The 13,156-nt window shown below is 42.1% G+C and overlaps 1 protein-coding gene across 4 annotated transcripts in view; it reads right to left on the minus strand.

The window, feature by feature from the left end:
* Positions 1–2,349: 2,349 nt before the first annotated feature.
* The window catches only part of REXO5 (RNA exonuclease 5), a 60,501-nt gene continuing 49,694 nt past the window's right edge, over positions 2,350–13,156 (minus strand). For 3 of the 4 annotated variants that reach the window (XM_014478154.2, XM_070362917.1, XM_005895567.3), the window contains exons 16-20: positions 11,428–11,520; positions 7,341–7,557; positions 6,918–7,102; positions 5,671–5,789; positions 2,350–2,537 (exon numbers count right to left, since the gene is read on the minus strand). In XM_014478154.2, coding sequence (XP_014333640.2) covers positions 2,420–2,537; positions 5,671–5,789; positions 6,918–7,102; positions 7,341–7,557; positions 11,428–11,520 — 732 coding nt within the window. In that variant the 3' untranslated portion in view covers positions 2,350–2,419. The remainder of the gene's footprint in view (positions 2,538–5,670; positions 5,790–6,917; positions 7,103–7,340; positions 7,558–11,427; positions 11,521–13,156) is intronic. The other variant, XM_070362918.1, reaches the window with a different exon arrangement.

Raw genomic sequence — 13,156 nt, forward strand, 5'->3', positions numbered from 1 at the left:
TTTCCCCCAAATGAGAAGTTGCTTCTCTAGCAGCTGCCTTGGCAGCTCAGCAGTGGCTGCCTAGAAGGGTGTGGGAGGAAAAATGCACAAACGCACTTACGAATGGAATGTGTTTTGCAAGAGGCCAAGTTGGCAGCTTTGGCTTCCAAAAGGTGGGAGCAGCAGAAAGAACAATGTGTGCAGACTGGAGCCTCAAGAGACTTTATAGTCTGGGCCTATCTCTGCAGAGTTCTAGAGTTGGGGGCCCATGGGGAAACTTCACCCTGCCCATCGAGAAAAAGGAAAGCCTTGGCTGTCCCTAGGAGCAAAGGGAGTGCTCTTGGCACAGGGAGCCTTGATCTGCTCTGTGAGTCTGCAGTTCAAAGATGATCCTCAATAAAATGTAGGGTTTCCCTAATTTAATTCTCATAACCACCTTATGAAGTAGGTAATTATGTTGCCATCTTTAAAATGAGGGAACTGAGAGTTCCCTGGTGGTCTAGTGGTTAAGATTCTGCACTTTCACTGCTGTAGCCTGGGTTCAATCCCTGGTCAACCCTCTTTGGGGAACTGTCAAGCGGTGTGCTGTGGCCAAAATGAAAAAAAATTTTCAATGAGGAAACTGAGGCTCAGAGAGGGAAAATAATTCATAACATATTCCACTACTCGTCTTTTTTCACAAACTGAATTTTTGAATATTCATATCCTTAAAAGTAGATACATCCTCATTTTACAGAGCTGTGGGAATGGGCTCAAACAAGGTTAAGTGACTGGCCCAGCAGCAGAGCTGAAGTGCCAACCTTCAGGCAGACTTATTTTGTGTCTCAGGACTGGAGTCTCAAGAGGTAAACAGCAGCTAAACTCCCACAGCTTTGGAGTTCTGCAGTAGGAAAGAATCCAGCAACACTGTTTCAAGATGTTCTCAAGGCCTTGCAGCTGAGATCAGCAGTCCACCTAGGGAATTTTCAAGGGAACTTCAAATGGTAGTATCTCAATCCAAAATCAAGCTCTTCAGTTCTGGCTTCTGGTTCCCAACTTCCAGATCTTGTGGAAGTTGCATTTAAAGGATTAAACACGGACTCAAATGCCCAAACTTAAGAGTTAATTTTAAGTAAATTATTTTTTTCTGATTATAAAACAAATATGTGCTGATTTAAAAAAACAAACCAGCCTACTTTCAAAAAAGCATTTGGTAAAATTGAATCTGCCAGTCCCACCAGCCAGAGATAAAAACTGTTCATATTTTGCCATATAGCCTTCCAGGTTTTGTTCCAAACCTATGCATATCTTTTTTCTACTCAACTGTACAGACTATTCTGTAACTCTCCATGCATTATACAACCTATGATATACTATGAATGCATAATCTCATCTTCACAACAATCCTGTAAGATATATACCATTGTTATGTACCAAGCACAGAGGTGTTAAATAATTTATTCAGGTTCACACAACTAAAAGTAGGAAAGCTGGAATTCAGAGTCAGGTAGTCTGGATCCAGAGGTCTGCTGTTGCTTGTAGATCTTTCACTAGATTTTATTTACACACACATAGTTTTTAAAGGATAGAATTCCACTGAATAACCCTTTAGCATCTCCTGCATACGTGTTTTTGAGAAGCTATCTTGTTACTGTAGGGTAATACTCTAGGAGTAGAACTGCTGGGTCCTAGAGTAGGGAGCAATTTACAAAGTGTTTTGGAATGATACTGCTGGACAGATGAGTTCATCTTTTCAGAAGGGCAGCTGGTATCAGCTATCAGTTTTGGAACTGTGTGTGCCTGTGCCCATGTCCTTCCCAACACAGAATGTTGATAATTTGAAAATTAATTTTTTAAAAAGCAAAGGTTTTTTATTGAAATTGAAGCTTCTAAGTTAGGACTGCTGGTGTTGGAGGCACCTACTGGTAAAGGTAACACTGCAGTCACTCTGGAAGGGAGCGTTCCTAAAAATTGAACTGTAAGAGGGTTTCCTGGGTTGGTTAAAAGCTGAGTCTTCTATTTTCCTCTGTGGACCTGCCAGATTTTCAGTCAGCCTTTTTCTTTCAATTTTATAACAGTCATTCAATAGAAAGTAGTTTGCCTTACAGAAATTTGCTTCACAGATGTTACAACTTTGACAAACCACATACTGTCTGGGTTTTCTCTTCCTGGTTTCCTTACTTATATACAGTATACCGTTTAATAGGAGTGCTACATAAATAAGCACCTGCTAGAATACTTGTATATAAACCCACTGACACCAAAGTACAAACTGGTAGCCTCCCCTCAAAGATGAGGTTTTAATTTTAGGTATTTATTGAAAATTTGTACATGCCATATAAATGGACTAGACTCTTAAGTGAGTACAATGTTTCCACAAACTGTCTGCTATATAGAGAGGTCTGGCAGCCTGTGGAGTGCCTGCAGCCTGACCACATTTTCTGCCATTGCCCACAAGGGATTAAGAAATGACACCCGGAAGGTGGTGGGCAGACTCACAAACACATGTTTGTGGAATGGTGCTTTCCTCTTCATCTTTTATTCCCATCAGTCCTAGGCCAGAGAGCGATCCATGAGTGCTGTAATGGAGGAGGAGTAGACAGTTAACCATTCATTCAACCCTGTTGACAAAAAGTAAGGTAAAGGAGAAAGGGTTTTTTTGTATGTGTGTGTGCCATGGGGGTGAGGGCCAGGTAGGCAGACAGCCTATGGAAAGCTGCCTGCTGAAAATAGTTCAATGGAAAGAATACTGACTAGTCCCAGATGCCCAGAATCAAATCACTGCTCTGCCACTTAACAGATGTGAGGCACATCTCAACTAAGGGTGAATGATCTCAAACTCAGTTTCTTCAACGATAAAGAAATATTAAATATTTAAATTACTATCTCACAGGGCTTTGGGAAGGACTGTAGACTATACCAGCTAACATATTAATGTAGATGGAGCACTTACTGCAACTAAAGCAGTAAGAACGGTAGATGTGTCCTCATTTACTCCTCCCAAACAGCTAATGTACCTTGAGTAGGTACTGCTGTAGATAACAACAGACTGTCATCAGAATCCTTTTAAACTGCTGTTAGAATGTTGTTTTGCTAAAACTACTTCTGTAGCACCTATCACATGCCACGCACTACTTAAAAATGTTAACTTTTAATATGTTGTGAAACACCTAGCATATTGCTTAGAATTTAGGAGTCACCTGATATATTTTAGTTTCCTACGACCTCATAGTGAATACTCATGGAATTGGGTGAAAGGGCTGAGGTGCTCTCCAAGGCGGAGGAGGCAGAAATGAGCAAAGACAAATCTGTCTCCACCTAATGTCTGAACTTAAGCTAACAAGCCACAGGCCTTTTGAGTATGGAGAACTGGAGTTCTGAGTGCTGGAGAGTGGCTCTGAAATTAGAGACAATCATAATTCAAATACAGTAAAGAATCCGCTTGCAATGCAGGAGATCAGGGTTCGATCCCTGGGTCGGGAGAACGGAATGGCAACCCTCTCCAGTAATCTTGCCTGGAGAATCCCATGGACAGAGAAGGCTGGTGGGTCCATGGGGTCACAAAGAGACATGACTGAGCGAGTAACAGTTTACACTTAATAATTCAAGTATTAATTGTGCACTTACAAGCTGTTGTAACCTTAAGCAAGGTGCTTAACCTGAGCCTTTTCCTCATCTTGTTAAAATGGAGATGCAATAACCTTAACCAAAACTGCATGTAAAACACTTAGCACTACTTGACATTTATTAAGGGTTTGATGAATTACAGCAATTATTAAGAGCTGAGTCAAGCTCCCACCATGAGGGAAAACCTTCAACTCTCCTTGCTACTCCTTCCTGAGCCACTTTTACTGTTTCTCAAGTGTTATCTGCTGGCATCATGGAGACACTGCACAGAAGAGGCCACAAGCAGTCAGTCACACAGAAGGCTTATAGCTCGGGGAAATAACATACTCCTGCTGCTGGCTACAGATCATTATGACTACAGAAATGAGAGTGTAACTTTTGAAACAAAGGACCAACATCAGGTTTTGTTACTACAGGATTTGCTGTTTCCAGTTTTCTCCTGACTTGTCAAACATGCCTTTGGGACCTTTGCCTCAGTCAGAACTTAAGCTTTTTTGCTCCCTGACCCAGTGTTCCCACCTCTAAGGCCTCATCCCCTGAGAATATCCCAACCACTTCTAGAAGAAGAAAGCTTTGACCCTCTCTTGGCTTAGTTTACCTACACAATGGGGGTAGAATACTTACAAGCTAAGTATTCTACTTGGTACATGAAGATTTGCCTATTTTACCTCAACCTCCATAGCACTTGCTCTGAGAAGTTTTGTCCAGGCAAGTTCAAGTTTGCCCCTTTTAGAGACCAAACTGTTAACCAAAAAGCTTTTTTTCTCTTTCTTTGGCAATTGTGGGTCACTTTTTAACCTCTTACTGTTAAGTCTACCTATAAGCCTGTTTAAAGTGTATCAGTCCAAGATTTTTTTTTTTTTTTTTTTGCTGTAAACATCTAGTAATTATTTCTGTTTCTCAGAGACAGTAATTCTTATAAGCTACCCAGCAGGAAGCCTGTTTCACTAGGCTTCCTAATACATATTATAAGAATTTTATAACAGGAAATTAACTTCTGATCCAGGATTCAAGGCCTGAGGCATTCATTCATGTTTCACTACCTGGAACTCTGGGCCTGTGAAATAATCCTAGAATGTCAGAATTTTAAGGGACTTATTAGAAATAATACAATCCAGTGATTTTCAAACTGCTTATTTCAAAAGAGCCACTGCCCTCTTTCCCTCCTCCCCCAATACACATTCATTCATATACCTACTCACCCATTTCAGAACTGCTCATCTTTATGCCTCAGTAAAGATTTAACATCAAAATTTTTCTCTTTAATAAAGGGTTTTATAGTTTAAAGAACTGATCCCTGGTGGCTCAGTGGTAAAGAATCTGCTTGGAATGCAGGAGACCCGGGTTTGCTCCCCAGGTTGGGAAGATCCCCTTGAGAAGGGAATGGCAACCCACTCCAGTATTCTTGCCTGGGAAATTACATGGAGCCTGGTGGGCTACAGTCCATGGGGTTGCAAAGAGTCAGACATGACTGAGCTATTAACACTTTCATTTTTACAGTTTAAAGTATTTGAAAATTACTGACTTATTTTAAATCCCTCATCTTACCAAAGGGAAATAGATCCATAATAGGAAGGTGGCTTGGCCACTACTTGTCAGAAAAGTTAAGTGATACAGCTGGGACTAGACCCAGAATCCTGCTTCACCACTCCTCAGGCTTAGAATCAACAAAACAGGCCCTATCTCTTAACAGAACTGGTAAAGGGGGAAAGGGCAGGGAAGATAGGAACACATTCCTTATATGTGGGAAAGGTAGGCTCTGGTCACATCTGAGCCTGTACCTTGCCTAGAAGTTGACCATTTTTTACTCAAGTGCCTCTTGTTCTAGAGAGGCTGCAGGATCTAAGATCTCTGCCTTTAAACTGGGATGAGCCATCTCTTTGAGGGACCACAAAATGTAGTTATAGAAGAGCAAATACATGTAAAATAGGAATACAATAACCTATCTCTTAGCACTGTGAGAGTTAAAGAGATGATTCATTTCAGTCTTCATTTATGTGCCTGGACATCAACCAAAGGCCTTTCTCCAATAAAAACTTAAGTCCAGAGGTCAGAATCATGAAGGAACAACCCTTCAGTCCTTACCTCCTGGTTCCTGGCAGCAAGATCAGGCAGAGGGTGCCTGGGCACAGGTTGTGGTAGAGCTTTTCTATCTTCCGGCCCCAGTGCCAGGCAGCTATCTTTGGATGGTCCACGTTCAGCATCTAGGATCAAAGCCAGATATAGACACTCAGCCAGGGTACCCAATGCTCACTTTTGGACAGATGGCAACATTCCTCCTCAGGCTCCCAGGAAAGGCTCTGTTCAAATCCTCAGTGTGAAGCCAGAATCTATACTATAGGGTTCCCGGCCCATCCCAGCATCCCCAGGCTTTCAAGTCAGTTTAGGACAGCTACTGTCCATTCCTCCAGATGGATCTTCCAGGGCCCTGAGTTAGGGAAACCAAATCACTAAGGAGAGCTCTAGTCTGGCCTCTGCTATTAAGCATATCTGTGACCTGGGCAAGTCATTCACGAGCTCTCATCTCTATTTCTCATCTGCTAAATGTGGGACTTGAGACTAGGGCAGTTTCCCAAACTTAAGCCACTCACCTCCTATCTTCACCCTTCTGTTGGATATTCCCTAATGGTTTTCTTTAAAGTGAATCAATTTCCTCCTTAGCTTCATCTAAGTAATACTAGGGATCCCTGGGGGCTCAGATGGTAGAGTCTTCCTGCAATGCAGGAGACACAGGTTCAATTCCTTCTCCCTAGAGAAGGAAATGGCAATCCACTCCAGTCTTCTTGCCTGGAAAATCCCATGGATGGAGGAGCCTGGCAGGCTACATACCATGGGGTCACAAAGAGTTGGACACGACTGAGGGACTTCACTTTCACTTTAAAAATAATACTATCCATGTAATCACAGGTTCAATGTGGTGGTTGTTACCTTAAATAAATATTAGAAAAAAAAGTTCATAACTAAAAAAAGGTGAAAAATGAGGTCCACCTACAACCACCAAAAATCATCTTGTGTATATATACACTGCAGGAAACCTTAGATCACTTAAGACTGGTCCAGCTCTCCAACTTCCTGTATCAACCCCTCAAAATCCCTTGGAGAGCCACCTCAAAAACTTGATTTTAGCAAGTTTGGAGGAGACAAAGTATGAGATATCTTGGAGAAAGAAAGGTGTGTCCAGGGCTGGAAGAAGCTGGAGAGTGAAGTTAAGTGCCAGGAATCTCATGACTAATTTCCATAAATATCAGAAGGCCAACACCAAGACCAAGAAAACTAAAGTATCTAGCTACCTTTCCCCTCAAGCCCCAGGATACAGTCATTAACTCACTCACCTGCCAGGCCTCCTGCTCTGAAGGGGGAGGTATGACACGAACCCCTGGTAGCCTTGATTCGCGAGGTAAGCCCCTGAGCCAGGCATGGAGGTGCCTGGGGGTTAGGGCATGCCTGCCTCTCAGCTTCCAGTCCTTGCCCGTGAGAATGTTGAGGGCCCTCTGGGCACTGCCAAATGTTTTGAACCCTGAAAACAACAATACTCTGTTCTGTTATTAAGGACCAAAAAGAAGAAACCAAAAACAAAACTGATCACCATCCGAGTTAGAGCTCACCCGGAGCCAAGGAAGAAGGACAAAATCAGGAGACGCTGACCTGATCCAGCCCAGGAGAGCCTATTCGGTGAATGTTTCCTTTTTCTGACCTCATGGTATCACCATCTTTAATCTCCTTCCCCAAGGCTATATTTGGTGGCATAGACTTACTCAAGAAACAATATCCTTTCTGCTTTCCACTTTTAAGATCTTTAGGCAAGATCATAGCTTCCAGGCCCAGGAAGATGCTACAGTGTTGCAACAGGTGTTCTTTGAAGGTTTCACTCACTCCAGACAGGTATATAGTACCACGGTTCTCAGAATCTTGTTCCAACTCATTCACAAGCGTGTCACAATCAAGGGTGAGTTCTGTCACAGGCCTCTGCACCTAACCAAGGAAAGATGGCATTAGTGCTAAAAAAGTCACTACTTCAATCCCCAGGCCTGTTACATACTAGCAAGTAACTTAATTCTTCAGTTTCCTTATCTATATACAGAGGCTAATGATAACTGCCCCAAAGAACTATGGTAGTAACTTACATAGTAGATAAATAAATAAAAATGTAAATATTTTTGTGTAAATAATACTCCCTTACCTTTCCTTTTCACCCCAACACCTGCAATGGAAATCAGTTCTCTGCCATCTACACCAATGAAATTCTGGTTTAATTACATAAGAAACATCAAGATACCATTGATTTCCCTGAAAGCTAAAGGGCAACCATAAAACAAACAAACCATTTAGATCTAAGTAGTGATAGAGAGTCCAAGGTAAGAGAAACCCAAGTAAGACGGTAGGTGTTGCAAGAGGGCATTGGAAGGCAGACACACTGAAACCATAATCACAGGAAACCAGCCAATCTGATCACATGGACCACAGCTTTGTCTAACTCAATGAAACTAAGCCATGCCATGTGGGACCACCCAAGACGGACGCGTCATGGTGGAGAGGTCTGACAGAATGTGGTCCACTGGAGAAGGGAATGGAAAACCACTTCAGTATTCCTGCCTTAGGAACCCCATGAACAGTATGAAAAGGCAAAATGATAGGATACTGAAAGAGAAACTACCCAGGTCTGTAGGTGCCCAATATGCTACTAGAGATCAGTGGAGAAATAACTCCAGAAAGAATGAAGGGATGGAGCCAAAGCAAAAGCAATACCCATTTGTGGATGTGACTGGTGATAGATGCAAGATCCGATGCTGTAAAGACCAATATTGCATAGGAACCTGGAATGTCAGGTCCATGAAACAAGGCAAATTGGAAGTAGTCAAACAGGAGATTGCAAGAGTGAACGTCGACATTCTAGCAATCAGCGAACTGAAATGGACTGGAATGGGTGATAACTCAGATGACCATTATATCTACTATTGTGGGCAGGAATCCCTTAGAAGAAATGGAGTAGCCATCATGGTCAACAAAAGAGTCTGAAATGCAGTACCTGGATGCAATCTCAAAAATGACAGAATGATATCTGTTCATTTCCAAGGCAAACCATTCAATATCATGGTAGTCCAAGCCTATGCCCCAACCAGTAATGCAGAAGAAGCTGAAGTTGAATGGTTCTATGAAGACCTACAAGACCTTTTAGAACTAACTCCCAAAATGTCCTTTTCATTACAGGGGACTGGAATGCAAAAGTAGGAAGTCAAGAAACACCTGGAGTAACAGGCAAATTTGGCCTTAGAATACGGAATGAAGCAGGGCAAAAACTAATAGAGTTTTGCCAAGAAAATGCACTGGTCATAGCAAACACCCTCTTCCAACAACACAAGAGAAGACTCTACACATGAACATCACCAGATGGTCAATACCAAAATCAGATTGATTATATTCTTTGCAGCCAAAGATGGAGAAGCTCTATACAGTCAGCAAAAACAAGACCAGGAGCTGACTATGGCTCAGATCATGAACTGCTTATTGCCAAATTTAGAATTAAATTGAAGAAAGTGCGGAAAACCAGTAGACCATTCAGGTATGACCTAAATCAAATCCCTTATGATTATAGAGTGGAAGTGAGAAATAAATTTAAGGGACTAGATCTGATAGACAGAGTACCTGATGAACTATGGACGGAGGTTTGTGACACTGTATAGGAGACAGGGATCAAGACCATCTCCATAGAAAAGAAATGCAAACAAGCAAAATGGCTGTCTGGGGAGGCCATACAAATAGCTGTGAAAAGAAGAGAAGTGAAAAGCAAAGGAGAAAAGGAAAGATATAAGCATCAGAATGCAGAGTTCCAAAGAATAGCAAGGAGGGATAAGAAAGCCTTCCTCAGTGATCAATGCAAAGAAATAGAGGAAAACAACAGAATGGGAAAGACTAGAGATCTCTTCAAGAAAATTAGAGATACCAAGGGAACATTTCATGCAAAGATGGGCTTGATAAAGGACAGAAATGATATGGACCTAACAGAAGCAGAAGATATTAAGAAAAGGTGGCAGAAGAACTGTACAAAACAGAGCTTCATGACCCAGATAATCACGATGGTGTGATCACTCTCCTAGAGCCAGACATCCTGGAATGTGAAGTCAAGTGGGCCTTAGAAAGCATCACTATGAACAAAGCTAGTGGAGGTGATGGAATTCCAGTTCAGCTCTTTCAAATCCTGAAAGCTGATGCTGTGAAAGTGCTACACTCAATATGCCAGCAAATTTGGAAAACTCAGCAGTGGCCACAGGACTGGAAAAGGTCAGTTTCCATTCCATTCTCAAAGAAAGGCAATGCCAAAGAATGCTCAAACTACCGCACAATTGCACTCATCTCACATGCTAGTAAAGTAATGCTCAAAATTCTGCAAGCAAGGCTTCAGCAATATGTGAACCATGAACTTCCAGATGTTCAAGCTGGTTTTAGAAAAGGCAGAGGAACCAGAGATCAAATTGCCAACAATCGCTGGATCATGAAAAAAGCAAGAGAGTTCCAGAAAAACATCTATTTCTGCTTTATTGACTATGCCAAAGCCTTTGACTGTGTGGATCACAATAAACTGTGGAAAATTCTGAAAGAGATGGGAATACCAGACCACCTGACCTGCCTCTTGAGAAACCTGTATGCAGGTCAGGAAGCAACAGTTAGAACTGGACATAGAACAACAGACTGGTTCCAAATAGGAAAAGGAGTATGTCAAGGCTGTATATTGTCACCCTGCTTATTTAACTTATATGCAGAGTACATCACGAGAAACGCTGGGCTGGAAGAAGCACAAGCTGGAATCAAGATTTCCAGGAGAAATATAAATAACCTCAGATATGCAGATGACACCACCCTTATGGCAGAAAGTGAAGAGGAACTAATAAAAACCCTCTTGATGGAAGTGAAAGGGAAAAAAGTTGGCTTAAAGCTCAACATTCATAAAACTAAGATCATGGCATCTGGTCCCATCACTTCATGGGAAATAGATGGGGAAACAGTGGAAATAGTGTCAGACTTTATTTTTTGGGGCTCCAAAATCACTGCAGATGGTGATTGTAGCCATGAAATTAAAAGACGCTTACTCCTTAGAAGGAAAGTTATGACCAACCTAGATAGCACATTGAAAAGCAGAGATATTACTTTGCTAACAAAGGTCTGTCTAGTCAAGGCTATGGTTTTTCCAGTGGTCATGTATGGATGTGAGAGTTGGACTGTGAAGAAAGCTGAGCGCCGAAGAATTGATGCTTTTGAACTGTGGTGTTGGAGAAGACTCTTGAGAGTCCCTTGGACTGCAAGGAGATCCAACCAGTCCATTCTGAAGGAGATCAGCCCTGGGTGTTCATTGGGAGGACTGATGCTGAAGCTGAAACTCCAATACTTTGGCCACCTCATGCAAAGAGTTGACTCATTGGAAAAGACCCTGATGCTGGGAGGGATTGGGGGCAGGAGGAGAAGGGGAAGACAGAGGATGAGATGGCTGGATGGCATCACCAACTCAATGGACTTGAGTCTGAGTGAACTCCGGGAGTTGGTGATGGACAGGGAGGCCTGGCGTGCCATGATTCATGGGGTCGCAAAGAATCGGACACAACTGAGCGACTAAACTGAACTGAACTGAGTCATAAAGAGTAGAAGGACAATGCCAATGCAGTGCAGATTGATTTTGACAAAAATTAAAGTTATCATGTGCCAGGTCACCACTATAAGAATACCAGGCTTGGATGAAGACTTTCCATAATATAAAGTCTCATGTCTAAGCTTCTGAAGGGTGCTTGTCTAAGCTGGAAAATACAGGGTTGAGTGAAGGGTACTACTTTATGCTTTCTCTGGTGACCTTACCTTGATGCAGGAACCCTCTACCAGGACGCCATCCAAAGACTCTATGGCCAGCTGGGCAGCTTCCAGGACTTCATATTGTATACAGAGATGTGGCTGCAGGAACACCGAGATTTTCTTACTTTGGCTTTGTAGGCTTAAACTGCCAGAGAAGGGGCTGGGAATAGAGTCCCCTTAAACTACAGTGGCCAAAGTCACAAGAATGGATGTCCCTGCAGTGCTGGGCTAGACAGTGATCACAAACTGTCATTTTAAGTAGAATCACCACATGCAAAACCTAGTTTCTCAGAAAATAACCTTAAATTTGTCACCTAAAATTGAAGCCTTTCTCTCTCTGGGTGCTATGGGGTAAGTAACAAAAGTATTTACTGCCTAAATTGCTTTTCATATTATTTATTATTAATCACTAAAGTCATCACTCTAAGTCACAGGCAGAGATTCCCATTTGTCTTATTAGCTTAATTTTTTAAATAAGCAGCTTTCCCACAAACTTCTGGAGGTTAAGTTCTTCCACTGGATTTGTGTCTTCAAATTTACTGCTTTTCTATTTGATTAACCAAATAGCTAAATCTATGTGATAGTCCAAGCCATAACATCATCATAGAGATTAAAGTGCTCCCATAGAAAACCTTCATTTTATTGGATTTGACAATGATTTCTTGAATATGACACCAAAGACACAGGCAACAAAATAAAAAAAGTAGAGAGAGAACTAAATCAAAATGTGCATCAAGGAAGAACCATCAACAATGTGAAAAGGCAGCAGAAAGAATGGGAGAAAATATTTGCAAATCACATATCTACTGAAGGAGTCAAAATATATAGGGGACCTCCCTGGTGGTCCAGGGGCTAAGACTCTGTGCTCCCAATGCAGGGGAGCTGGGTTTGATCCCTGGTCAGGGAACTAGATCCCATATGCTTCAACTAAAAAGTTTGCATGTCCCAACAAAGATCAAACTGCAAGTAAGACCTGGTACAGCCAAATAAATATTAAAAAATAAAATACATAGAGAACTACTAAGACTCAACAAAAACATCAAACAACCCAATTAAAAAATAGGCAAAGGACTAGGAGAGGCATTTCTCCAAAGAAGATATACAAATGGCCACTAAACATACAGAGATACTCAACATCATTAATCATTAGGGAGATGGAAGTCAAGAAAACCACAAGATATTACATCACATCCATTGTGAAGTAAAGTGAAGTCGCTCAGTCGTGTCCGACTCTGCGACCCCGTGAACTGTAGCCCACCAGGCTCCTCCTTCCATGGGATTCTCCAGGCAAGAATACTGGAGTGGGGTGCCATTTCCTTCTCCAGAGGATCTTCCCGACCCAGGGATTGAACCCAGGTCTCCCTCATTGCAGGCAGACGCTTTAACCTCTGAGCCACCAGGGAAGCCACCCTGGCTCACACCCATTAGGATGGATCAAAACAAAAAATGCCCCCCAAACCAAAAACAACATGGGTTTGGGTAGACTCCGGGAGTTGGTGATGGACAGGGAGGCCCAACGTGCTGCGGTTCATGGGGTCGCAAAGAGTCGGACACAACTGAGCGAATGAACTGAAACTGAACTGAACATGAAATTTAAGAAAATTGGAGGCAATATGAGTATTGGCAGACTTCTTAATTCTCAAAACATCAGATCTTGTCAATACTGGGCACATATTCTTATGGGTCAACACTGTTCCCATGAAACAGAGCATGTCTCATATTCCAGTTGGTGACA

The sequence above is a fragment of the Bos mutus genome, chromosome 25, assembly GCF_027580195.1.
Source record: "Bos mutus isolate GX-2022 chromosome 25, NWIPB_WYAK_1.1, whole genome shotgun sequence".
In the NCBI taxonomy this organism is placed as follows: Eukaryota; Metazoa; Chordata; class Mammalia; order Artiodactyla; family Bovidae; genus Bos; species Bos mutus.